Raw genomic sequence first — 26,407 nt, 5'->3', positions numbered from 1 at the left:
GAAGGTCTGATCTGCCCACCCTCCTTTCTGTCCTCTCAGGCACAGGCTGTCTGGCACAGACCAGGCCATGCCAGACTAAGCAGCTGCAGCCATCTGCAGTGTCTTCTGCTCACAGGTGGGATTTGTAAGGACTTGGGAAACCTCTCCAATGACCACAGCAGCTGTATTCATTGATGTGAGAGGTCACTGTCCTAAAAAGTGCCCCACCCCATCTTGTGGGCCATCTCCCTCTGAGTGCAGAAGACATAACAGGAACCCTGCCATAGAAGCATCATGTGTCTCTGACTTCAGAAGCCAACAGCAAACAATGCAGACTCCACACTGGCAAGCACTTCCAAGGTTTGCTTGCTGGCCCTGGAACTCGAGCCTCCTGTCCGGTCACCAAAGGGGTTCTAGACCCAAGCCCTAAGACTCCTGCCTTTGGGGAGAGGGAATTTGTACCTCCAGAGATACTCTGTTGGGGTCGCTGGCAGGGTGGCTGCAGGTTTTACCTTTCTGGTCTGAACAGAACAGGAGCAGCTTGAAGTCAGCTGTTAGAAAGGGACTGAGCTGAAGAGAGTTCTGTTCCTTGACTGGGGCAGGCTCTCTACCACTCAGACTGAGCACAGGAGTTCTCCCCCATGTGACTCCAGCTGCTCCCTGGGGCCCCAGCACACTTCCCTCCCAGCTATACCTTGGGGGCGTGGCGTGTATACTGCATTGTGAAATACCTCTACAGTAGTGTTAGGTACAGCTCTGGGTCTGCCCACTCCCAGACAGAGTTAGTGCATCACGCTTTAGAGGATTTGGGGCCATCCAGGTAAGACTACTGGGCAGCTCTGTAAATGATTGGGGGGGGGGGGGAGTCACCTTTCAGCTGTCATACTGGCTGTAAGACAATGGACTGGACTCAGTGCTTATTTGCAACTAATGGCAGCTGCCATTGGTCAAGACCTGATGATCTAGCTTCATATGAACAGCCTGTCCCAGGGGAGATTTTGTCAGCCAGGCTGTGCTGTGGCTATGGGACATTAGGGTGGGTGTTTTAGAAGGTCTGAATGGAGGACAGGGACCTCACCAACCTAGCTGTAAGGTCCATTTCTAAAAATCAAGTATAACCATGTTTAGCAGGTGGGCTGCTCTGCTCCATCTATCCCTCATAGGGCCCTGTCTGTGTAGGCACAGCACGAAAGTATCCTGGGAAGGTAGGGGTGGGCCACACGTGACAGTCACTAACTTCAGGTTGAATGGCACTAGGAAACTCAGCGCTGACCTCTACTCAACAAAACGTGTGCTTCCTGTCTCATGTTCCCGACATCTCAGGGAAAATAGATATTTCCATTGTGTGCGTATGTCTCAAAAAACAACATACAGGTCCCAGGACCCGGGTACGGCTTGGTAGACGATTGCTGAGCCATCTCACTGGGCCAGATAATTCTAATTCTGACTCCAAAGATAGGCAAAATGTTTAGAGCACATTTTAAATCATTTTCTTTTAAAAGTTCACATTACTAGTGTCAAGACTTCAAGTATTTACAGAGGAACAGCGCGGTCGGAATCGGTAAAGTGTCTTCTGTGGCGGTAGAGTCGCAGCAGCGAAATGGGCGTGGGCCTCAGCCCTGGGTCAGCAGCGCAGCCCGGCAGCTCTCACGCAGCCTGCTGATGGTCGTCATGGACAAGCTGCCTGGCTCTGAAAAGATTTTCTGCAAAAGAGGCAAGTGTGTCTTTCCAAACAACCCCTCATGACATTTTTTCACTTTGTGTGGTGTTACTTTAATCCCACCACTTAAGGGACGGGCACAGGCAGGTCTCTGTGAGTTTGAGGCCAGCCTGGTCTATAGAGTTGAGTTCTAAGATAGCCCTTGGCTACACAGAGAAACCCTGGCTCAAAAAAAAAAAAAGATTGGCACCTAGCAGGCTGACCAACCTGCCAAGCTTTGACAGGGAGGTGGCCTGGGTGAAGATTCCATCTCCCCGAAGATACGGCAGCACAGTGCCCTGTGCTACCCTAAAGCGGTTACCCCAAGACAGCCACAGTGCTCAGTGCACTTAGTTTTCGGTTTCTCCAAATCCCAAGCAACAGTGACTTTTACAATCCTGAGGTACAGAGGTCAGTCAACCAAGACTCTCAGTCCTGGTGTGTCACGCTCAGCTCAGGGTCTGGCTCTGCCACGTGATGAGGAGACCAGAGGAATGGAGATAGTTCTCTGGGAAAGGTAAGGTACGGCCTGGGCATCCCTGCCTCCACATCACATGAAAGCATGTCTGAGTTTGTTCGCTTGGCATCCAAACCAAACTAATGAGGTACACAGCGTGAGCCACACTTAGGCTTCTACCCATGAATGTAGATCATTTCCTCCAGGTCTGTGAGAGAAGACCATGTGGGCTCTATCTTGTAGATGGCACAGGAGAGGTTATTCCAGCTCCCGAGAAAACAATCTAATCCATTCTTCCCAAGAAGCACCATGTAAATGGCTGTGGAAAGATGAGATGTATTGTTCCATGAGCCAGGCTCAGGGGAGGTGGCAAGGTGCCTTCACCGAGCCGTTTCACTAGACCAAATAATTCAATTATAACTGCAAAGATAATGATAACAAGAGCTGCAAAACATGATTTTATATCACTCAGGGCACAGGGACAATAAAACATAACTGTCAGTCCCAGTTCTTCATGGGGACAGGAACTGGTGGCAGTCACTACCTGCCTGTAGATATGAAGGAAGGATGTCCCCCAGGCACTGTCCAGACACTTGACTCTTGTCTATGAGAGCACAGATCCTCTGCAGCCTGTGAGCCGCTGGTTCTGGAAAGCCTGGAGTCTGTCTGCTTTTTTTTATTCTATGTTGCTATTGTACTTAAGTTTGGGATGAAGCCCCAACTCCAAGAAGCTCACGGACGAGCTCTCTCCACCACACCTAGACCTCCCTGGCTTGGCTTCAGCCTCCTAATATGAGGAATGGGAAACAGCTGTGGGGTTGTTTCCCAGGTCCCTACGGGGCCCCACCACAGGTTCCCGTCCCTTTACCTACTCAGAACTGCTCACACTTCATCTGAACTCCAAAAATTAGAAGCAACCCAGGTATGTATGGGTATCCTTTCTAGAGGTATGTACCCCAGTGGTAAATTTTGGTGGTTTTGTTTTAACAACTTTGGGTTTTTTTTGAGACAGGGTTTCTCTGTGTAGCCCAGGCTGGCCTGGAACTCTGTAGACCAGGATGGCCTCTCACATAGATCCTCCGGTCTTGGCCTCCCTAGTGGAGCTCTAGGACTAAAGTTTTGTGGGTTTGTTTTTTTTGTTTTTTGTTTTTTGTTTTTTTTTTTTCCCAGACAGGGACTCTATGTAGTTCTGGCTATTCTAGAACTCAATGTTCAAGACCAGGCTGGCCTTGAACTCACAAAGATCCTCCTGAGTGCTGGGAATAAAGGCACCCACCCCTGCCTCAGCCTCACAGGGTGCTTGCCAGCAAGGGGCTTCAAGCATGGTAGAACAGAACATGGAAAAGACCTCTGCAGCATCCTCAGACTTAGTGCTGGATGTGACGATGCACTTTTAACCCCAGCCTTCAGAAGACAGCCTGATATCTGAAGTTTGAGTCCAGTGTTGTCTACATAAGAAGGTCCAAGCCAGCCCTGAATCAAACCAACAAAAACTTGAAACCTCAGGTTCTGTTTTGCATGGGTTCCTGCCAGGGTCACTCAGCTCTGGGCTCTGCTGGCTTCTCAGTCCTCCAGCCTTGGTTTTGCCCAGTCTCATCCCCACCTCGTCCTTAGCAGTTTCCAGTCGGTCCACACAGCTTGCTTTCCTAGCCTCACAAGTGGCCCTCTGAGGTGCCAAGGATCAGGGCAGGAGGTAGTTATGGCCTTCTGAAAACTGGTGGTCAACAGAGCTGGTGATGAGACTGAGCTAGCTGAGGACCTGGAGGCCTCACTAACATGCCTGCCCCCTCTCCCAGACAACAGAACAAGCACTCCAGGTGAAGAGCAGTAGCCTCAGACTTGAGATCAGAGAGACTTGTAGCCACCTGGGCAGCTCTCAACTCCAGCCATAGCTTCAAGAGGGAGGGAGCTGCTCACAGGAACTGATACTCAGCAGAGACACCAGGACACTTGACAGTTGCTGGGTGGAACAGAAAAGTGCCCCTCCCTGCACAAGCCAAGCAGTCCAGAATTTACCTGCATGAACGTGTGACACTCAGTCACAAAGTCCCCTTTGGTGATCTGCTTGAACTTGTCACAGATGTCTGGAACACTGCTGGCTTCCAATATAAATTCCTGATGTTGCTTAATTAAGGTCAGAGCAACCCGGAAGATGATCTTGGAGCCTTCGTTGAACAAGCAGTCCCAGATCCGTAGCACCGTCTGTGGAGACAGAGATCCCCAGTCACTCCACAGCAGCCCCCACAGGCCCTGAGTTTGATCAGGGTACTCGCCTCCACAGGCAGGATGTCCACAAACAGGCAGATGAACCAGCGGGATACCAGCAGGGTCCACAGCACACCATGGGCGTCCATCAGGGCTGCCACCGCTGGCAGCTTCATCCTCACCAGCTCTGCCAGGACCTCCTGATCAGTCTTCAGCCCCAGCATTGCTGGGCTGTAGTAATCTGCCACATAGAGGGGACAGAACAAGACTCAGATCAGTAGGGCCTGGGGGCAGAATCCTATATTCCCAGGTTCTTGGGAGGCTAAATTCAAGGACTGCTTGAGCTGCAGAGAGGTCAAGGATAGCCTGGATAGTTCATGAGCCCCTGTTTCAAAATGAAAGTTAAGAAGAGGGCTAAGGGTGTAGGCCAGTGGTAGAGCATTGGTGTAGATAGCAAGCTCACGGCTCTTGGGTTTCATCTTCCGTTCAGAAAAAGATTCATGACCCATGGGAGGAAATTTTGACATAAGCTCCTCCGTGGAAGAGCCTCGAAGGCACCCAGCTTAGTAAGCTTAGAAAAGACAAGCCCTCAGGACATAGACTCAGGTAAACCATGGTTAGGAATAGGAGTCACAGGTCAATGGCTCTATGACGTCCTCAGGATAGGTTCAGGCCACAGCAAACAGGTGAGGAACAGGAGGCATAGGTTAATGGGACAGTTTCAGATTCTCAGGGCTGGGATACGGCTCAGCTGGCATGGCATTTGTCTTGTCTAGCAGGCAATAAGCCCTGAGTTTATCCAGTGCTTCATAAAACTAGGTATGGTGGCACACCTGAAATCCCAACACTTGGGACAGTAGCACTTATCTGGATAGTGAGTTTGAGACTAGCCTGGGCTATATGGGGTGGATGGGGAGCAGCAGAGGGATGGGGAAGGAAATGTTAGGTTAAAAATTTTATATTACAACAATAATCAAATTCTCACAAATGCTTCCAACAGCATTTCATTTGAGAACACAGGTCTTAACAAAATACTTTTGGGTTTCCTATTTATTTTTTTTTTCTTTAAATTACAGTGCTTTATTCAGTGGGCAGGAGGGGCAGGTGGGCCGTCACAGCCATGCAGATGGAGATCAGAGGACCAGCTTCTGGACTCAGCCCCCTCTGTTCAGCAATGTGGTTGCCTAGGAGACAAGTGGCTTTGCCCTCTGAGCCATCTCACTGGCCTTCCTACTTAACTTTTTTAAAAACTTGTTAGGGCAATGTCAATGCCTGGTTTATGCTACAAAAGAAATCATTAAATCTATGACAAGACAGAAAGCCATGGCACACTAACTATACACCAACAGTGTCTTGCTCATGAAGTGAGCCACTGGGGCATGGGATGAAGAGGGCACACTCATTTGACACCAGGGTTGGAACTGACTCTGTTGACATGGGAGTGCAGGGCAGCCTAGCTCAAGGAAGGAGGAAGGAGAAGCTGTCCTCTTCCACACACTTGCCTTGAATCTTTCTCTGGGGGCCTTTCTACTCTTTGTTCTCTGCCTTGTTTCTGCTGGTGACTTATTCTGGGTGTTGCTGGTGACTGTGGGAAGGTTTCTGAGATAGGTTCTCACTCTGAACCCCAGGATGACCTACAATTGGTGACCCCCTTGCCCTGACCTCCTAAATGCACGGATTACAAGCTAGGATTACACACCCAGCTGGCTTGTGCTAGCGGTTCATCCTGTTGAGCTTGGAGAGGCGAGTGCAGAGACAGCCAGGGCCATCCCCTGGTCTGTCCTCCCAGCAGAGGCAGGGAAGATTTGCAAAGGAGCATTTCATGACCTTGGCCTTGCTTGGAAGCTTAGAGTAGCTTCCAAAAATAGAGCCATTCGAACTCTAGGCCTGGCCTGAGGTCTCCCAGGGGAGGATTACATTAACCCCTTCACCTCCCCACCTTCCTCCCACTCTCCTGTGGCATGACCACACTGCATACTGGCCCAGAGCCATGCACAGCCCTAGCTCCAGTGCCTCTCCTAGTCCAGGAACATCCATGCCTTTGTTCAGAGCCCTACACCTAGCTCAGCCACCACATCCTGGCTGCCCCACAAAAGGCAGAAGTCCCCACGTTCTGATAGCAAATCCAGGAAGAGCCACAGAGTGGTGTGGTCTGCAGGTGGCTGACTTTCTTAGACTTTTCATTCCACATGTTTCCATATGCAGTTGTATGCATTCTGGGTCACACATGCAGTTTGCTACCAATCACAGATAGGACATGTCAAAAGGACTTATCACTAGTGCCAGTTTGCAGGCTGGCAGAGAGGCTCTGCTGGGAATGGAGGAACCGGCACCTTCTGTTAGGAACCACTAGGGAGCCGGGCGGTGATGGCGCACGCCTTTAATCCCAGCACTTGCGAGGCAGAAGCAGGAGGATCTCTGGGAGTTCGAGGCCAGCCTGGTCTACAAGAGCTAGTTCTGGGACAGGCACCAAAGCTACAGAGAAACCCTGTCTCGAAAAAACAAAAAAAAAAAAAAAAGTACCTCACACATACACGCACACACACAACGCTCACACCCAGGCCTCGCAGGTAGATCTCCATAGCTCGGTCATCTCTCAATGAGGGCCCAGGTCTGGAGGTTCAGCCTTGGAGACCAGTGCCTTTCCCTTGCTGTGCCCTGGGGTTACCACTCTGTGGCTCTGTGCCCTGCTCACAGATCCTCACCCCAGCTCTACCTACCAGCACACAGCCACATCCCTAGTTAAAGGACATCCTGAGGATCGCTCTCAAGTCTGAGGCAAAGAGCAGAGACAGAGGAGTCTAATCTTCAGGATAAAGCGTCTGGGGTTCCTTCATTTGTCCTAAACCCTAGCCATAGCAAAAGTCCAGCTCAACACAGCTACCTACAGGGGCCCCAACCTACAGAATGTCACCTGTGTGCTTCTAGTCTAAATCCCAGAGCCTCCTTGACCTCAAGGGTGTCGAAACAAGGCATTCTGGGAGAGGCTGTCTTCCCTAGCACGTCTCACGGTGCGCTCCTGATGGTGCCTAACTCACAAGTCATCACAGGTGTGTGCCCCCAGGAAAGAACGGCAGACCAAGGCTCAGCGCCCAGTAGCCCGTGTCTTGGGGTGCACCCTGCAGTCTGAAGTGGTACTGAATTATCTCCCACTCTCCTGGCCTTTCAGATAGGAATTCCCCAGGTGTCTCAGGCTGTCCGTGAACTCCTGACCCTCTGACGACGGTGTGGGCCACCATTCCCAGCATACACCGCTCTTTTGAACGGATGAGAAATGCTTCTGTGGGTCTGAAGGTTGAGAACTTGAGAACGTAACTGGTGAGCATGAGCAACGAAAGTAAATGGACTTTAAAAGTCATCAAGATGGGAAGCTAGGTGGCGCACGCCTTTAATCCCAGCACTCGGGATGCAGAGGCAGGCGGATCTCTGTGAGTTCGAGACCAGCCTGGTCTACAAGAGCTAGTTCCAGGGCAGGCTCCAAAGCCACAGAGAAACCCTGTCTCGAAAAAACAAAAACCAAAACCAAAAAAAAAAAAAAAGATGGGAAGCTGGGGGTGGAGCAATGCAGCCCCTGCAGTGGGAAGCCAGGGGTGGAGTACATGCAACCCCTGCAGTGGAAAGCATGCAGTTCCTGGCATGCAGCTCCTGCAGTGGGAAAATTGCAGCCCCTGTAGTGGGAAGCTGAGGTGGAGTACATGCAGCCCCTGCAGTGGGAAGCTGGGGGTGGAGTGCATGTAACCCGTGCATTGGGAAGCATGCAGCTCCTACAGTGGGAAAATTACAGCCCATGCACTGGGAAGCTGTGCACAAGGTTTCTCATGAGCCCAGGAGGTCCAGGCTGCTTGGATGAACTGCGGCTTTGCCTCATAAGGAAGGTGCCAAGGAAATGGCTCAGACAGTAGAGTGCTTACCTAGTGGGTTCTATTCTCAGCACCCCATAGCGAGTGTGATTACTCTTGACTCTCTTCTTAGCACTGAATGTGAGAGGAGGGTCAGAGGCTCAAGATCAGGCCGGGCGGTGGTGGTGCACACCTTTAATCCCAGCACTCTGGAGGCAGAGGCAGCCGGGTTACTGTGAGTTTGAGGTTAGCCTGGTCTACAAGAGCTAGTTCCAGGACAGGAACCAAAACTACAGAGAAACCCTATCTCGGGGTGGGGGGAGAAAAAGAAAAAAAAAAAAGAAAAAGGGAAAAAAAAAGATTCCCATGTTCTGGGACACTAGGGTAAGAAGAGATAAACAGACAGGAAAAACAAAGTCCCTAGTCTGGAGCCAGGCGTGATAGTACACACCTGGGGATCTTGAAGTTCGAGGCCAGCCTGGTCTATTTTACAAGTTCCAAGACAATCAGGGGTATATAGTGAAACCCTGTCTCAAAACAAAACAGTCCTCAGGCAACTTCTGCTTAGCTGCTGACTGACAGGCACAACTCCAGGGAGGAAGACAGACGAGGGGAGGGGTGGGGCTAGACCCAGCCTCAATCAATGGCCCAGAGGTGGGACCGGGACAGCCCTGGGCTAGTCAGGTGGCCTGGGAGAGTCACTCAATCTCTCACATCCCCAATTTATAGCATAAATAAGCATTTCCAACAGGCTTCCCGCAGATAAGGGACAGAGGACACCTGACAACTCACACTACAGGAGCTTGCCTCTCCTTACTCCAAGAGCCCTCCACGTTCCTCCCTCCCTCCCTCCCTCCCTCCCTCCCTCCCTCCCTCCCTCCCTCCCTCCCTCCCTCCCTCCCTCCCTTCCTCCCTCCCAAGCTGGATTTCTGTAGCCACAATCCCGATACTAACCGCGTCACCCATAAGGACCACACACACTTCCTCCGTACTACAAGCGACCTCACTCGTGGCATCTTTAACTAAAACTCCTAGCATGGGCTTTTTATGGGCTTTTTTTTTCTTTCTTTCTTTCTTGAGATGGGGACTCCTGTGTTGCCTTGGATAAACTGGAACTTGCTATACAGACCAGGTTGAACTCAAAACTCAAAAGGAGCCTGCCTCTGCCTCCTGAGTGATGGGATTAAAGGCTTGTGCCTCCATGCCCGGCCTCCTCATCTTACTTAGGGTTTCTACTGCTGTGATAAAACACCATGACCAAAAGCAAGGTGCAGAGAAAAGGGTTTATTTGGCTATAGTTCTATATCACAGTCCATCATCAAGGGAAGTCAGACAGGACCTCAAGCAGGGCAGGAATCTGGAGGCAGGAGCTGATGCAGAGGCCATGGAGGGGAGCTGCTTAGTGTCTCTCTCTTCATGGCTTGCTCACCCTGATTTCTTATAGACCCCAGGACCACCAGCCCAGGGATGGCACCACCCACAGTGAGGTAGGCCTGCCCCATCAATCAGCATTCAAGAAAATGTGCCACACGCTTGCCAGTCTGGTGAGGGCATTTCCCCTGCCGAGGTTCCCCCTTCCCAATGACTCTAGCTTGTGGGAAGCTAACACTGAACCAGCCAGCTCGCATACCCTACCCCTGTGGACTAACAGCAGGAGGAAAGGGAGCTGGCTTCTCTCTGGTGGGTCCCTGTCCACCAGCACAACCCTACCACACGCCTCAGCGAGGACACATGCAGTCCTCAGAACCCCAGAACCCAGTCCTGGTACGTCAGAAACTAGGCTCAGAAAAAACAGCAGTGGATCGGCCTTGACATATTCTCTAGGCTTCCGGTTTCCTCATCTGGGAAATGGGCCTGACCAATATGAACACGCAACTTAGGTTGAAGCGAGGCTGTGTTTGAAGTTTATCAAGGACCCAGGAACTAGAAAAACATCCCTGGCTCAAGGCCACACACCCTCTTGTGTTCTAACTCACTTCTGAGGGTCCAGGCACAGGACTGAACAGGCAGGAAATCTCTCTGTTCCAAGTCACCTCCCTCAGGACAGCACTGATTCTTCCTGGTTACCCTCACTGCAGCCCGTGGCGACTTGATTACACTGGATTTACTACACCTGGTGACTGTTCTCTGTTAACAGACAGCAGGTCGGCAGACTGAAAAGGACTAGCGACTCCCAGCTTCGAAAGCAGCAACATCTGTCAACAGCGTGCTTCCTCACAAACTCAGTACAATATCTGTCAACAGTGTGCTTTCTCACAAACTCAGTACAACATCTGTCAACAGCGTGCTTCCTCACAAACTCAGTACAATATCTGTCAACAGTGTGCTTTCTCACAAACTCAGAACAACATCTGTCAACAGTGTGCTTCCTCACAAACTCAGTACATCTGTCAACAGTGTGCTTTGTCACAAACTCAGTACAACATCTGAGCTGTGTGGCTCACATGTAATCAACTCAACTTCATGAAGCCCACACACACACACACATGTACACACGCACACTACACACAAACACAAGGAAGGGGCCATGGAGAACACCTGCCCAAAGGCAAGCCCACACCCTCAGCAGAGACCACAGAACCCAAGTCTTAACTTCGGCTTCCACAAACCAACTACGTTTTCACTAGATTTCTTCCCTCTCCTCACTCTCTCCAGTGATGGGGATTAAACCCAAGACCTTCCTTCACAAAAGCCAGGAAGTGCTCCATCCCTGAGTTAACCCAGCCATTTTCATTCCATCCTGACGGCCCAGCCATCAGGATGTCGAAGGCATCAGAAGCCGGGCGGAGTGAGGGCAAGGACGGGGCAGGACAAAGAGAACTTTCAACCCACCAGGTAGTATTCTTCCAACAAGAGCGTCCAGGAGCCAGAAAGATTCCTCTTCGTTCTTGGTGATAAGGATCAGATATCCTGCTATGAAATTCATTCCCTGAAATCAGAATGAGACACAAACCTCACCTGAGTGCTGGACAGACAGAGTGCAGTATTTCAGCTCATGGTAGGTTCCCATTCCTGTGCCCTTCCTGGAAACTCGGGGCGCTCTAGAGCAGGGGTTCTCAACCTTCCTAACGCTGCCGTCACTGAACATTCGGTGACCCCAGCCATACAACTATTTCCGTTGCTGCTTCAAAACTCTAAACTGTAAATCTCTGATATGCAGGATGTCTGATATGCGACTCCCCAAAGGGGTAGAGACCCACAGGTTGAGAACCACTGCTCTAGACCCACCTTTGCATGGCACAGTAGAGACCCAAGGCTAACTGTCTGTACTGTCCAGCCATTCAACGTGAAAGAGGGAACTCAACCTGAACAACACCAATTGCCACCAGAATAGAAAACCGAAGGCTTTCTCTTCCGACTGCTGGCTTGTGGCACAGTCGGTGGGGATCAGTCTGACCAGTACAGAGCTCTGGCAATCCGCTAGTGACTGTGTTTGAGACAGTAGCTGTACTGGCATTTCATCTGTATTTTAATAAATAAAGCTTGCTCAAGGATCAGAAAAGTAAAACAGCCACACTGGCTGGCCTTACAGACCAGGTAGTGGTGACACACACCTTTAATCCCAGTAGCCACATTAGTTGCCACAGAAACCAAGTGGTAGTGGTGCATACCCTTAATCCCAGCCCTAGAGAGGATTATAAAACAGGAGGAGACAGCTCTCCGACAGTCTCATTCTGAGATTCCTGGAGGCAGGATTCCCATTTCAGACTGAGGTCGAGGTAAGAGCCAGTGGCTGGCTGTTTTGCTTTGCTGACCTTCAGGCTGATCCCCAATTTCTGTCTCTGAGTTTTTATTAATCGTGTTTCAATCAGCAAAGATCAGCCAGGCCTGGTGACATAAGTCCTATGATCCCAGTGTTTTAGGAAGTTTAGGTAGGAGAACCGGGAGTTCAAGGCAGCCTAGAGACTCTGATTCAGAATAAGAAAGTGAACAGAGGGGACTGGAGGGATGGCTCAGAAGTTAAGAGCACCGACTGCTCTTCCAGAGGTCCTGAGTTCAATTCCCAGCACCCACATGGTGGCTCACAACCGTCTATAATGAGATTTGCTCCCCTGTCTGACATGCAGGCAAAATGTTGTATACATAATAAATAATAAATCTTAAATAGAAGTGAAAAGAGGCCCCAGGAATAGCTCAAATGTAAGGCACCCGCTTCACATGATCAATCCTCAGCTCCCACAAAAGGCAAGCAACAAGAAGTCCTGACTGATGGGGTGGGACAGTGAGGACTCCCCGCAAAGGGCAGGAGCTCCAAGTACTGGCACAAAGCCAGGCAGAGGTCATGGCCCTCGAAGCTCATGACGGAGACCTAGCAATGTGTGCTCCTGTCACCTCTGAGAGAATGAACCCTTGCGTAATTTCTGTCTTCCTCCCTTTTGTTCTGTCTAAGCTTCTACAAGATACACTTACCAGGAGCCAATTGCCACTGCCGGGCACCCAGTCTCTAATACCTCAGAATGTCCTCCACACACAAGAGGCACAGGGCCTAGGGAGGCGGCCCTGGTAAACTGTTTGTTCCACACTGAATGCGGATCTCCAGCGACCCGGGAAAAGGCAGGCACCGCTGCTGATCTCTTTCCTCCCTTCCTTCCTCTCTTTTCCTCCCTCCCTCCCTTCCTTCCTTCCTGGTTTTTTTTCCGAGATGGGGTGTAGCTTTGGTTCCTGTCCTGGAAGTCGCTTTGTAGATCAGGATGGCCTTGAATTCACAGAGATCCGCCTGCTGCCTGCCTCTGCTGGGATTAGAGGCATGCACCGCCACCACCCGGGTAACAGAGAACTTTTCAATCATGAAAATATAATGCCCAGCAATGAAAAAAGTAAAGAAGGAAAAGTGTACAGACCAAGGCACCGTGACAGCCCAGAGGCCGGGAGCAGCTCTGTGTCCCTGGGTCATGAGAGTGACGGCAACTGGGAAGATGCCAGCAAGGTATTGGTGCTCACACGGAAGCTGTGGAAGTCAGCACAGCTTCATCAAAGCAAATGCAAAGCCACTTGCTAGCACTTTATGACTCCCCATGTCATGGGCAGGACTGTGTCCCCATAGAGAGTGTCACTACTAGGAGGTGTGGCTTTGTTGGAGTAGCTATGAACTTGGAGGAGGAAGTGTGTCACTGTCTGGTTGGGCTTTGAGGTCTCCTATGCTCAAGCTGTGCCCAGGGCCTCAGTTCACTTCCTGTTGCCTGTGGATCAAGATATAGATCTCTTGCCTCCTTCTCTAGCACCATGTTTGCCTGCATGCCGCCATGTCCACCATGAGGACAATGAACTCCAAAACTATAAGCCAGTCCCAATGAAATGTTTTCCTTTATAAGGGTTCCTGTGGTCATGGTGTCTCTTAACAGCAATAGAAACCTAAGACAGTCCCCAAAGGCAGAAGTCTTCTGTCTTGGAGTATGGCTTCACTTGGAGACAGGTCTGTGCAGATTTTCTAGCTAAAATGAGGTTCCCTTGGAATAGAGACCTTCGGCTAGATGGTGTGTGGCCTTACAAAAAGGGAGATTGAGACACTGATGACAAGCAGGGCAAATATGGAAACAACATTCCCAGAAGTCTCAGATTCTTGGGTGGAGCCTGGACAGGAAGCAGGAAACAGCTGCAGAGGAGGTAGCCCTGACTGTTGTCCAGCCCACACCTGGGTCTCGTATTTCCAGAGTCATTCTTGGTTTAGCCAGTTTGCAAGTGCATAGTTCCAGCACACTCTCAACCACAATCAGGAAACTGCTTCCCAGCTGGCAATCCACACAAGACCAAAATCTGCAGGTAGGATCTATTACACCAGGCTTCCAGAAGCAACTGCGAGAGATTGGCCCTGTATCACACGGTGGCCACACCCACAGAATGTCTGCACAGTGCACCTCAGACCCCAGCCTCCTTTTCATTCTGTGCCTCTCAATGTCACTCCCATTGTTCCCAGCTTCCACCCTCACCTTATTCACTATGTGACAGCTCAAAGTCATCCGGCAGGTGTCCCCTGCTTTTCCAGCAGGGACACACAGAAAGCTAGGCCAACTTTGAGACAGGCATCCCAACCCAACGCCCATGACTCAGGAATAAAGTTTGTATAGTCATTTAAAAAGCACCGCGCAAGAGAAAAACGCCATGCAACAGAGTTCACGTGGAGGGGTCTTTATTGGGGGAAAGGAGACGGAAAAAGAGGGAAGGGGAGGGGGGAGACCAGACTCTGGGGACAGGAGCAGCAGAAGGGGGGGGGGAGAGAGAGGGAAGAGAGGGAAGAGAGGGAAGAGAGAAGAGAGGGAAGAGAGGCAGGCAGAGAAGAAGAAGAGAGAGAAAAGGACAAGCAGAGAGAAATGGAGAGAGAAAGAGCGAGCTGGGAGGTGCACAAGGCCCACCTTTTAAAAGGGAACGTAGCAAATGTGCATAGGAGGTGTCCTTAGTGGCTGCAGCTGAGGACCATCCTGTAAGGACCCTAAGGGCAGGCTAGTGCAGATGCCTGAGTACTAACTGTTTGTACCTGCAGAATGTCACTGCTATGGACCTATGGGGTATCGAATGACACCTCCCAACACATGCCAGCTCTGCCTGGGGGCTCACCTGGCAGTACCCCACACCTTGGTTGTGTAGCCCGTACGCCAGCAGCACGTTGTACAAGGTCTTCTGCAGACAAGGCTCCGCCGTCTTCCGGAACCTCACGTTGTCAGGGAACGTCCGGTTCAGGTCTACACAGAAATGCACCAGCGTCACCGTCAACCTTTCTGCAGCTGCCAAGGTGGCCAGACTCTGTCTCGGATTTGAGCAGTGGCACCACCCTGGCTGCACCCGAGTCAACTACCACCTCAGGCGTTCTGCACACAAGATCCTTAGCCCAGGAGAAGGTACAGGTACCAGGAAGGAGGGCAGGGATGGGTCCTAGTGCTCTTTCCGAATTGGGAATGGCAGGCAGCTGCCTGGACCCTCGGTCTCCCACGGGACACTCCAATTACTGTCAGCGTGGGGAAAAGGCCTCCAGATTCAAAGATCAACTATAAAAGACTAGGGTTGGGCATGGAGCACACCCCTCTCTAATACTTTAATCCCAGTGCTCTGGAGAGAAGGCAGGTTTCTGTGAGTTCAAGGACAGCCTGCTCTACTTAGGGGCTGGTAGGTCAGTCAGGGCTATGGAATGAAAGTCTGTCTTAACAAACAACACAAAGCTAGACGTGGTGTCTCAGGCCTGTAACCCAACCCAGGAGGCCAAGGCAGGATGACTGCAGAGTTGGGGCTAGCCTGGGCTACAAAGTGAGCTGCAGTTTCAAAAGAACTGAAACAAAAACCCGCCCAGAAGCAGGAAGGAGAACAGGCCAAGACTCCCTCCAGAGATAAGGTGATAACCAGGAATTAAATAAACTCCGCTGCTGGGCTTTGTGCAGACACTTCTGTGCCCTGCGCCGCCCCACCCCTTCCTGCTGCCACAGCCTTTCACCCTCCCTAACCTCCCAGGCCCAAAACATCTCCCCTGGAAGCATAAACATTCCATGACGCAGACCGGTCACAGGAGAGTAGGGCCTAGCCACTTGAGACTAGCGGTGCAGGCTGCATTCACCCTATACGGTACCCCTGGCTGTGACATTTTCGCCACACAGCAGTGTCTTTCTGTGACACAGGTAAAGTCAAGTGTAGACAAGGCTCAGTGCCCTGTTTGTGCAGCACCAAAGTGATTCTGTGGACACAGAAAGTCCACCGTGTGGTTATTTATCCAGACGGTCCAGCATAAACCAGGGCTAGGGATGGGGCGCAGCTGATAGGTGCCCGTCCGCATGGAGAAAGCCCTGGTTTGATTCCCAGCACCACATACACCAGCTATGGTAGCATATACCTGTAATCCCAGCACTCAGAAGGCAGAGACAGGTCATCCGTGGTTACATACAGAGTTCCAGGCCAGACCGGAAGACCATCCTGTCTAACAGCTGTTGGGAGGTAGAGCCATGCAGATTGTTAGCTGAGGCCAGCCTGGTCTACATGGCAAGTTCTAGGCCAGCCCCAGGACTACACAGTGAGGCCCTGTCTCAAAAATAAGCAAATAATTTAAAAATGGCTATGTGATGGAGCTTGCACGTGTCCCACAGGATCGACGGTAAGAGACAAAAGCAGAACTGACACCTGCCAGAGCTGAATGTTGTGGAAGAGCCCTTTCCTACACTGTGAAGGCGGCTCTGCCAAGGCACCTTCTGATTGGTTTAACAATCAGAGCTGAATGGCCAATAGCTAGGCAGGAGAAGACAGGCGAGACTTGTGGAGAGAGGGAGGAACTGAGGAGGAGGGTTTGAGAGGTGAGGAATTCACCAGACACAGAGGAAGTGGACGGCATGATACTGAACAGAGGTAATGAGCCACATTATATAAACATGGATTAATATAAACAATTTAAGTTGTAAGAGCTAGCTGGGAACAAGTGTAAGCTAAAGCCAAGCTTTCATAATTAGTAACAAGTCTCTGCGTCAATATTTGGAAGTTGGAGGTGCAAAGAAAATCTTACCATAAAAGATGTTAGTGTTTACAGGGGATGGTTTCGGTTTGGGAAATAGAATGTGAACGATGATATGCATATTTTCCCACAATAATTATTTTCTTAAAATACACTAAACAGAACCTTAAACTCATTTTCCAAATAAACAGCGATAGTCTACTATTATCTAAAATACACAAGGCTAAAATACTGAGGACCTGTGCTTCTCAGCCTAAGTCAGCACCATAGCTCGCTGAGAACCTCGGGCAGAGCTGTGTTCTGAGACCTCTGGCTGGGTTCCACAGCCTCCACAGACTACTTCAGCCCCCACAGACTGCCTCAGCCCCCAGACTGCCTCAGGCCCCCACAGACTGCCTCAGCCCCCACAGACCACCTCAGCCCCCACAGACGACCTCAGCCCCCAGACTGCCTCAGCCCCCACAGACTGCCTCAGGGCCCCATACTCCCTCGGCCCCCACAGGCCCTGGCCATGTGAGCAGAGACTCAGAGGCAGTGGGAGCCACAGAACAGCCCTGCCCATGGCAGGAACAAGCTGTCCCCTCGGCTTCTGTGCTCTGTTAGGTAACAAAACTCCAGCACACTGTGTTTACGCTGGTATTGTTCACTGGCCTTTGCCCTTTGGAGATGCAGCTGTGGTTCCTAAATATTAATATCACAACACTCCGTGTATGCTAACTGCAGAGCTTTTGGGGATGGTAGGGTTTGTTGCTGTTCCATCTTTGTTTTGAGACAGGGTCCCTCTCTGTGGCCCTGTTTGTCCTAGAATTTGCTATGCAGACCAGTCTGGCCTTGAACTCAGAGATCCTCCTGCCTCACCTCCTGGAAGTAAGGTGTGAGCCACCCTGCCTGGCAACTCAGCTTTCTGAGAGCCATCAAAGTCCTGTCACTGGGGTCCTAGAGGACAGGGAAGAAGAGCACAGAGAGCACCCAGGTCAGTCATAAAGGCTGTCTCACACCAGGGTACAGGGAGCACCCTTCACAGTGACGCCAAGTGAACACGACCAAGGCCACTGCTGCTTAGCACCATGGTGCTGCCTGCTGCTGGAGCTCCTAAACCCCCCACAGAGGAAATTCCATCTGTGCACTCATCGGCTCACAAGCTGGTAGTCCCATAAACGTCTGCTGTTCCCCTCGTGAACACTTTAGTCTTGATTTCTGCCCCAAACACAGCATCCGCAGGCTTCAACTTATTGCCCTCCCCATCCGAGCTACACGGGCCCAGGGCACTGAGCACAGGCTTCCCACCTGTCCGGATGGCTTCCTCCAGGCTGGGGCTGCCCTCTCCCTCCAGCAGTCGGTGGTAGTATCCAGGGTTCTGATCCATCTGGGCCTGGGCTCCACTCACGGCCATCCAGACACGGGCCCGGTGCTCCAGTGGGATTCCCTTCCGGACATAGCGCTTCACTGAAACCCAGAGAGACCGAGGTGAGCTCTGAGCCCAGGGGATCGGAAGGACACCCCAGTCTTCCTCCTTCACCCAAACACTTGTCTTCCTAAACCGCTCCAGAAAAGACCTGAAGCTTAGTAACTTTGTCAAAATAGAAGTCTCCAAGATCTGTGAAATGAAGCACACCATGTATCTACACTAACAGTCCACTTCTAATGCAGCCACTGGCCAGAGAGAAGACAGACTAGGGTTACACGCTCATCACCCACCACACTGAGTAGACCCAGTACATCAAAAAGTTTATCTGGGGTATAGCTCAGTGGAATAGCATGTGTTTGGCATGTACAAGGCCCTGGAGTCAAGGCTCAGAACCCAAAGAGACAAAACAAAGTTTAAAAATGCCTCAGCTGGGGAGGTAGGTAGAGGTGTGGGTTCTCTGTGGAACAGTGGAGCTTCAGGTAGAGAGGCAAGGGCCCAGGGACTTCAGGGATGCAGTTCTCAAGGATTCTGGCCACCAACCAGGCACTGGTCCTAACCTGGCCAGGTCTGGCAGCCAGCCAGCACATGGCTATGCGGCCAGAAACCAGTGGGAGCTAAAGAGGACCATTCTGCACGAGAATGAGCTCACGAGCCCATGAGCCCAGAGGGATCACAGCTTCAGCACAGGGAGAACCTTGGTTGGAATGTAAAATTAATTAAAAAATAAATTAATGTAAAAAAAAAAGCAACTACTGGAATTCTACAGGCCACCATGAAAAAGAAAAAACCTGGGGTCAGAATACTGCCTAATGATATATTTGCTTAGTATATGGTCCTAGGTTCAATTCCAAGCACTACGAGAGGGAGGGAGGGAGAGAGAGAGAGAGAAAGAGAGAGAGAGAGAGAGAGAGAGAGAGAGAGAGAGAGAGAGAGAGAGAGAGAGAAAGAAAACGAAAAGAAAGAAAAATAGAAAAGACCCGAGGCAGCAGTTCTGTCCAACAGATTAAATCATTAAAAAACAAAAACGACTACATGTGGGCTGGAAAGGGTCAACAGGTAAAGGACCCTGCAGCGAATGCNGAGAGAGAGAGAGAGAGAGAGAGAGAGAGAGAGAAAGAAAGAAAACGAAAAGAAAGAAAAATAGAAAAGACCCGAGGCAGCAGTTCTGTCCAACAGATTAAATCATTAAAAAACAAAAACAACTACAAGTGGGCTGGAAAGGGTCAACAGGTAAAGGACCCTGCAGCGAATGCTTGGTGAGTTTAGTGCCTGAATCCATATAAACCCATGGAAAGGTGGAAGGAGAAGAGAGAATTGACTCCATAGTGTTGTCCTCTGACCTACACACACACACACACACCCCACATAGCGATTCTAATGCTGACTATAAACTCACAGTAACAAAAACAATGTGGTACTGGTGAAGGGTTAGGTCAGTGGATTCATGGCACACAATAAAGAACGTCAGAAACAGCCATCCAGAGAGCTGACTCAGCGGCTAAGAGCACTTGTTGCTCTTCCAGAGGATCTGGCTTCAATTATCAGCACCCACATACATGCAGGCAAAATACCCACAATCATAAAAAAAAATGTTTTTAAGAAAGCAATACAGAAAAATAGACTCACACAAAGAAAGCCAATTGCTTCTTAACCAAAGTAGCAAAGGAAATTCAATGCAAAAAGAATAGTCTATCCAATAAAGAATGGTTGAAAATAAATAAATAAATAAATAAATAAATAAATAAATAAATAAGCCAACAATGTAAAATTTGCATCCACCGAAGCTCCCATGCATGGTGGGAATGCAAAAATGCACAGCCACTTTGCAAAACACTTGCAATTTCTTTTCTGGCTTCCCTCTCCCATCTCCTTTTGATTCTGGGATCAGAAGGGCCTTACTTATGCTAGACAATGCAATATCTTACTAGTTAAGATATATAATCTAGCAATCCCACTACGTGTTTACCCAAGAAAACCTACATTCACACACAGAAGCCTGCATGTGCTTTTGCCATTGGATTTCACATGCAGTGTGTCAATTAATGAGCAAACAGGTTGGGAAACACCTCAGGCATAGAAGAAATGAGCCAGTGATACACACGAGACCTTAGATGAGCCGCTAGAGCAGTGGTTCTCAACCTGTGGGTCACAGCCCCCACAAAGGTCGCATATCAGACATTGTGATCCGCAACACTAGCCAAATTACAGTTATGAAATAGCAATGAAATTATTTTATGGCTGGGGGTCATCATAGCATGAAGAACTGTATTAAAGGGCCACAGCGTTAGGAAGGTTGAGATCTAGAGGCCAGGGCAATATCAAAACCAGACTCTATGCTGCAGTCTTGGCAAACAGTTAGTTACACAACATCCCGGGAACGCTGACTCAGAAATGGTCCATAGAATTCGGAAGGTGGTGAAACTTAATTTTTCATGTATATAGGAGGGTGCACCTGAGTGCAGGTATGCACAAGGGTACCGGATCCCCGGGAGCTGAAGTTCTACAGTTTGAAGAGCTTGACATGGATGCTGGAAACCAAACTCAGGTTCTCTTTGAGAGCAAGACGCACTCTCAACCGCTGAGCTGTCTCTCCAGCCAACCCCCACCTTGGCAACTCATCTCCATTTTTGGAGATAGACCTCACTATGTAGCTCTGGCTAGCCTAGAACTCTGTGTAGAACGCTATGTAGACCAGGTTGGCCTCAACCTTATGGCAATGCTCCTGCCTCTGCCTCCAAGAACTAAGATTAATGTCACTCTGGCTCTGGTTTGAATTTAGTAATGTAAGTTTTGTGTTGTTTGTTTGATTTTAAACAAAAGACAAAATAGTCCCACACATCAACTCTGGCATCTGGACACCTGCTCCACTCTGGCTTCCTAGCTCCATGCCTCAGTTTCCTTATCTATATAGTGTAGAAACAGCACGGAGCCCGCCTGCTGCAGTCGTAGAGCTGGGATGCCCTGCTGGCCCAGAGGCCAAGTCTCTACGCACTCTTTTTTTTTTTTTTTTGGAGGGGGGGTAGGTTTCAACAGGGTTTCTCTGTGTAACAGCACTAATTGTCCTGTAACTCACTCTGTAGACCAGGTTGGCCTGGAACTCTCAGAGATCGGGCTGCCTCTGCTTCCCCTGGGGTTAAAGGCGTGCACCACCACCCCCCATTTGTTTGTTTGTTAGTTGGTTTGGTTCCCCACACACACATGCGCTTTTACCTCATGTAAACTTTCTTTCTTCAAAAGGATGAATTTAGCTTTCTTGCACTCACAGACTGAGCTCCTTCTGAGGGCAGGGTTCTCCAACAGGTGGCCACTAAACCCTGCAGAGAACCCCCTAGAGCTAGCTTCCACCTCCACCTCTCTGCCCCAACCAAGTCAAGCAAAAGCCAGGTTTGGGGCATGTGGCCTTGAATGTGCTCCCATAATTCACCGGGAATTCAGGTGTGTGACACTAAAGCCACCAAGGAGCAAATGGCTTTCCCTCTGCACCAAGTAGGGATGCTAACCAGAGAACGGCAGGACAGGAACAGCATGCTCTATTTCTGGGGGCTCCTGGTGGATCCTCACATAGGCAGGAAAACAGCATTCACTGTGCCTGCTCTTGATCAGCAGAGTGACTTAAAACTGTCGTAGGAGATTTCTCAGATAACAAGATCTGCAGGTAACTGGACACGTTCATATGATAGGGGATACTGGGCAGGGAGAACACGAAACAAAAGGGCCCAGGTGACCATTTGAGACACCCTGTCAATCTCCTCTGATACCATTGAAACAAACTATGACCCCAAATATCTTTTCGCATACAGGCAGAGGGGTCATCCTGAATCAGAAACCTCTTGGGGACACACAGAATACCAACATGGTGACATCCTTTGGCACAACCGGTGGTCAGTGACCTCTGTATAGATGAAGCCATTGTTTGACACCATTTTGAAAGGGAAGGTGCTCGCCTTACACAAACAAGGCCAAGAAGACCCGCCTAAAGTCAGATGAAAAGAAGCATGGGGCACCTGAATACACGGTAAAGAGAACAGGAGGCGTGATGGCCCCTGACAGGTCCCAAATCTCTCCCTGGATCCAGCTGCTTTCATACTCCCAGCTTTTCCTCTTCTAACCCCAAAATGGTAACTCTTCCCCAAATCAATCTCCTGGCAGCTGCTGAGATCTATAGCTTGCCTGTCCTACAGTTTCCTCTGTTCAGTGCCAGTAAGATGTCTTTGAGTTCCCTTCCAAACCTGTTTAAATCCTATCACCAACTCCAAGGCATGGCAATGCATGCCGCCTCTAAGGCCAGCACTTGGGAGGCAGAACAGATGGACGTCTGTGAGTTCGAGACCAGCCCAGTCTATAGAGCAAGTTCTATATCAGCCAGGGCTTGAAAAGACCATAACTGGTAAATAAAAATTTACCAATGAGCCGGGCAATGGTGGCGCACGCCTTTAATCCCAGCACTCGGGAGGCAGAAGTTCTATATCAGCCAGGGCTTGAAAAGACCATAACTGGTAAATAAAAATTTACCAATGAGCCGGGCAATGGTGGCGCACGCCTTTAATCCCAGCACTCGGGAGGCAGAGGCAGGCAGCCTGGTCTACAAGAGCTAGTTCCAGGACAGGCTCCAAAGCCACAGAGAAACCCTGTCTTGAAAAAACCAAAAAAAAAAAAAAAATTAAAAAAAATTTACCAATGAGATCAAGAACTTCAAAAAGGGCCCTGAAGGCACTACTGACTCAGAGAGAACACCTCCAAAAACAGAAAACTATGTATGGTGGTAAACAGGCATAATGCCTGCGCTTGGGAGGCTGAGATAATACAGGGATCTCAAGTTTAAGACCAGCCAAGACTCAAAAAAAGGAAACAAGTGAGACAGATGAGGGGGGCGGGGGGGGGGGGGGATGAACGGACAGAGGGACGGAAGTCAGCAGATACCAAAGGATGCTTACTGAAACTCAAGAGTGGATATAACATTGAGTCCCTGGCTCCTACCCCCGTACGTGAACACAGCTTCCTTGGTCATGTGATCTCTCTCCTGGGGATATTTGCCCTGCTGATTACACTTCGGTCAGCCTAGAATACCTGGCAGGAATTTCCCATTTCTGAAATGACTTGCCTACTCCTGTTTAACGCTTGATTGAACTTCCTCAGCTCTACAGCTTCCCTGCCTATAAACCTAGAAACAGGGGCACCTGGCAGACTCCCAGGGACCCCCCCCCCCCAACTAATTAGGCTTGTTTCCTGCCAGAACATCAGGGCAGCTCTCACCCTTCCTCAGGCTCAGGGTCTGCCAGGAGCCAGACACATCTGCTTGCACCATCGCTACCTGTTACCATAATGACAGCCGAATGAATGTTACATAACTGAAATGATGGTAAAGCGAAACGATGGTTAAAGCAAGGGAAACTTTTGGGGGGGGGGGGGGAGACACTTATTTTTAGCCAGGCCTGGTGTGGTATCATGCACACTCAATCTCAGTCGGCAGTCAGAAGATGGAGGCAGGGGGACCTCTGTGAGTTCAAAACCAATCTGGTCTACACAGAGGTTCTATTCTGTTCCAGCTCTGGCTTCACAGTGATACACTGTCTCACAAAACAGGGCGGGGGTGGGGGGGGGTGTCTCCGTGTGGTCCTGGCTGTAATCCAGGCTGGCCCTGAATTTACGGACATCCACTCAAGTGCTAGGATTAAAAGCATTTGCTATAAAGCCAGCTATTTTTACTTTTTATCGTGTGTGTTTGTGTGTCTGCACATGGGTGTGTCTGCACATGGGTGTGTCTGCATGTGGGTGTTTACACAAGAGCTTGTGTACCCATGGAGGCCAGAGGCATTTGATTCCCAGAAAGTTGGAGTTACAGGAGGTTGTGACCCACCCCATCTGGGTGCTGGAGATTGAACTTGGGTCCTCTGGGAGAGCCGGGAACATTCTGCCTTCTTCCCAGCCCAGCAAGTTAAACGTCCAGAGCATTGAGACAAGTGTTCCAAAGCAAACCAGACCTGCTGAAGTCAGTACCAGACAACTGCTAACCAGGACCAGTGTCTGAGGCCTGTAAAGGGTCACAGTTCGCAGCCTGCCTGGCCCTCGGAAGGACGCATTCACGTGGAAGAAGTCCCCAGTGGCTTTTTTTTTTTTTTTTTTTTTTTTTGGTTTTTCAAGACAGGGTTTTTCTGTGTAACAGCCCTGGCTGTCCTGGAACTCCGTAGACCAAGCTGGCCTCGAACTCATAAAGAGCCCCCCCCCCTTCTACTTCCTGAGTCCTGGGATTAAAGGTGTGCACCACCATAACCGGGCTACCCAGCGGTTACTTCTGTGGTAGACTAGAGTCTGGGCTGGGAGAGAAGCAACTTCATGTTCTATCTTTCCTTATAACGAAAACCTTTACCATGTGCATGGATTATGTATTAAGTATAAATAAAACTGCCAAGCCTGAGAAGACCAAAGAAGTAGGTGCTAGCCGAAACATGCCGGAAACATGCTGGCACACAGAGACAGGATGGGACAAGGAGTGTCCTCTGCCCTCTGATTGGGCCAGCCAGCTCTAGCACCATCATTAATGTCCTCAGACTTACACTGCAGGTCTGTCATCTATCTGGCTACCAGGCATTCTCCACCTTTAACAAATATGAAGTCCCTATTACTTTAACAAAGCAATGCTCCCTGTACCCAGGATTCCGCAGTGAAATAAACAGAGTTCCCTTCAAGCAGGGAGGAACCTGATTCTAGCAAGGAAACAAACGGCAGTCAAATATGATAGGGGAAGGGGAAAAAAGCTGATTGGAAAAGCCTACTGGTTGCTATTGAGACCAAGAAGGTTTGTCTTAGAACTGGACTAACCAGGAGCCCAGCCTGTCTGATGTTGAAGCATGAGGTCTATCTGGTGCTCAGTCCCCCAATGCTGCTCCTGTTAGGGAAGGACATACCCAGAGACTCACCCTGAGTGCCCCACTCTTACCCAGTCTCTGGGGAGTAGGCGCTGTTCTAAACCCTCTCAGAACACGAGGCTTCCTGGAAGCTTCCAAGTAAGTATGGACTTTGCCCATCTTCAGTTAAGAGGGCGTGGTGACCATGGTGGAAGGGCAGTGAAGTGTGGAACTCCCCAGCCTGCCTGTTGTGGCGCGCGCACACACACACACACACACACACACACACACACACACACACACACACACACCCCTCAGTCAATGCTTGGGCAAGGATCTCGTGGTGTCCCAGGAGTGGCGCTTGTGGGTGGTGGGGGATCAGCTACTGAGGGATCCAGCTCCTAGGAAGTTGCTTGTGTGTGAGCGCCAGGGTAGCGGTAGGTTTGTTTTAGGAGTTCCAGCTGGTAGGGACCCTGCTGCTGGGAGACCCATTATAGTGAGGTCCTGCTGCTGGGGGTTGGGGGCGGGATGGGGGGGCACACTAGCTGGTTGCCCTGTACTGGGTTCTACTGCTGGGGAGGCTCTAATTGCTGCAAAGTCGCTCTACAGGAGGTCCCGCAGTCCAGAGGTCGCGCTCGGGATCGCGCCACAGAGGGTCTGGCTGCTGGGGGAGGTCACGTTTGGTCGAATGGCTGCCGTGCCAGCCAGCATCAGGCCTCTCACCTGTCAGGCTTTTTCGGACCCCGCCGCTTCCCTTTAGAAGTTTGGACCATTTGATCGCCCTCTTGGTGAGTATCACCAGGTACGTGGAAAAAAATTCTTCATAAGCCACATAATCAAAGTCTTCGGGCCTTTCAAATCCATACGGATCGATCCTACAAACCACAAAAAGAACCTGTTTCCCGAACCAAGTTTCCGCGCCCGCAAGGATGCGGCTGGGGTCCAGGATCTCTGCCACCCGACACCCCTCGGTTCTCTCCTCAGTCCATCCTCGGCCCGCCGTCCCTCCCTCTCTTCCTCCCCTCCTCCATCCCTTCCACTCCTCTGCCCCTCATTCCCCTCTCTCCTCTCCTAGGACCAGAGCGCGTCCCCCGCACAGCAGCGATCGGCTCAGATCCAGTCCAGGGCGGGCGCCCGGCACCCCGCGCGCGGCCTCCGCACCTACCTGGGCACCCGAGCCCGCGCCGCCTGCGCGCGCTCCGCGGGATCCATGCGGAGAAGGGCGGCCGATCGCGGGACTCAGAAGCAGCGCAGCACAGAGCGCTGGACCCCGGTGCGCCGCCGGCCCCGGGGCGCGCGAGTGCTTCCGGCGGGGGCGTGGCTGAGATGGGGGGGCGGGACGGGGACTAGGGGCGGAGCCAGTATGGGGGCGGGGCGGTGGGTGGACTGGGCGGGGCTGGGATGGGGGCCCTGTGGGCAGGGGAGGGCCTAGGGACTCCGGGCGCACAGACCGGGTGCACCTGCTGCAGCCGAGCTCTAGGAATCCCAAAAAGTGATCGAGATGGAAACCTTCGCCGAGCTTGGAAGACCGGGATCCACTTTGCAGTCGTCTA

The 26,407-nt window shown here is 50.7% G+C and overlaps 1 protein-coding gene across 1 annotated transcript; it reads right to left on the bottom strand.

The window, feature by feature from the left end:
* Window positions 1-1,453: 1,453 nt before the first annotated feature.
* Grtp1 (growth hormone regulated TBC protein 1) lies at window positions 1,454-26,181 on the bottom strand. The gene is made up of 8 exons (XM_050137470.1): window positions 26,020-26,181; window positions 25,578-25,729; window positions 17,889-18,047; window positions 14,732-14,856; window positions 11,012-11,108; window positions 4,409-4,581; window positions 4,152-4,337; window positions 1,454-1,682 (listed from the first exon to the last, which is right to left on the bottom strand). The coding sequence occupies exons 1-8, from the start codon at window positions 26,064-26,066 to the stop codon at window positions 1,593-1,595; spliced, it is 1,029 nt and encodes a 342-aa protein (XP_049993427.1). The 5' UTR covers window positions 26,067-26,181; the 3' UTR covers window positions 1,454-1,592.
* Window positions 26,182-26,407: the final 226 nt, after the last annotated feature.

Source organism: Alexandromys fortis, unplaced genomic scaffold (genome assembly GCF_014885135.2).
Source record: "Alexandromys fortis isolate MF-2015 unplaced genomic scaffold, M_Fortis_MF-2015_v1.1 scaffold_3, whole genome shotgun sequence".
Lineage (NCBI taxonomy): Eukaryota > Metazoa > Chordata > Mammalia > Rodentia > Cricetidae > Alexandromys > Alexandromys fortis.
The sequence above is the reverse complement of the archived record's forward strand: the minus strand, read 5'-3'. Positions and strand labels throughout refer to the sequence as shown.

Coding starts and splice junctions, on each gene's coding strand:
- Grtp1 (XM_050137470.1), bottom strand. CDS start 26,066: ATGGATCCCGCGGAGCGCGCGCAGGCGGCGCGGGCTCGGGTGCCCAG. Junction 25,730..26,019: donor GCGCGGGCTCGGGTGCCCAG/GTAGGTGCGGAG, acceptor TGTGGTTTGTAG/GATCGATCCGTATGGATTTG. Junction 11,109..14,731: donor AAGGTGTGGGGTACTGCCAG/GTGAGCCCCCAG, acceptor TTCTGATTTCAG/GGAATGAATTTCATAGCAGG.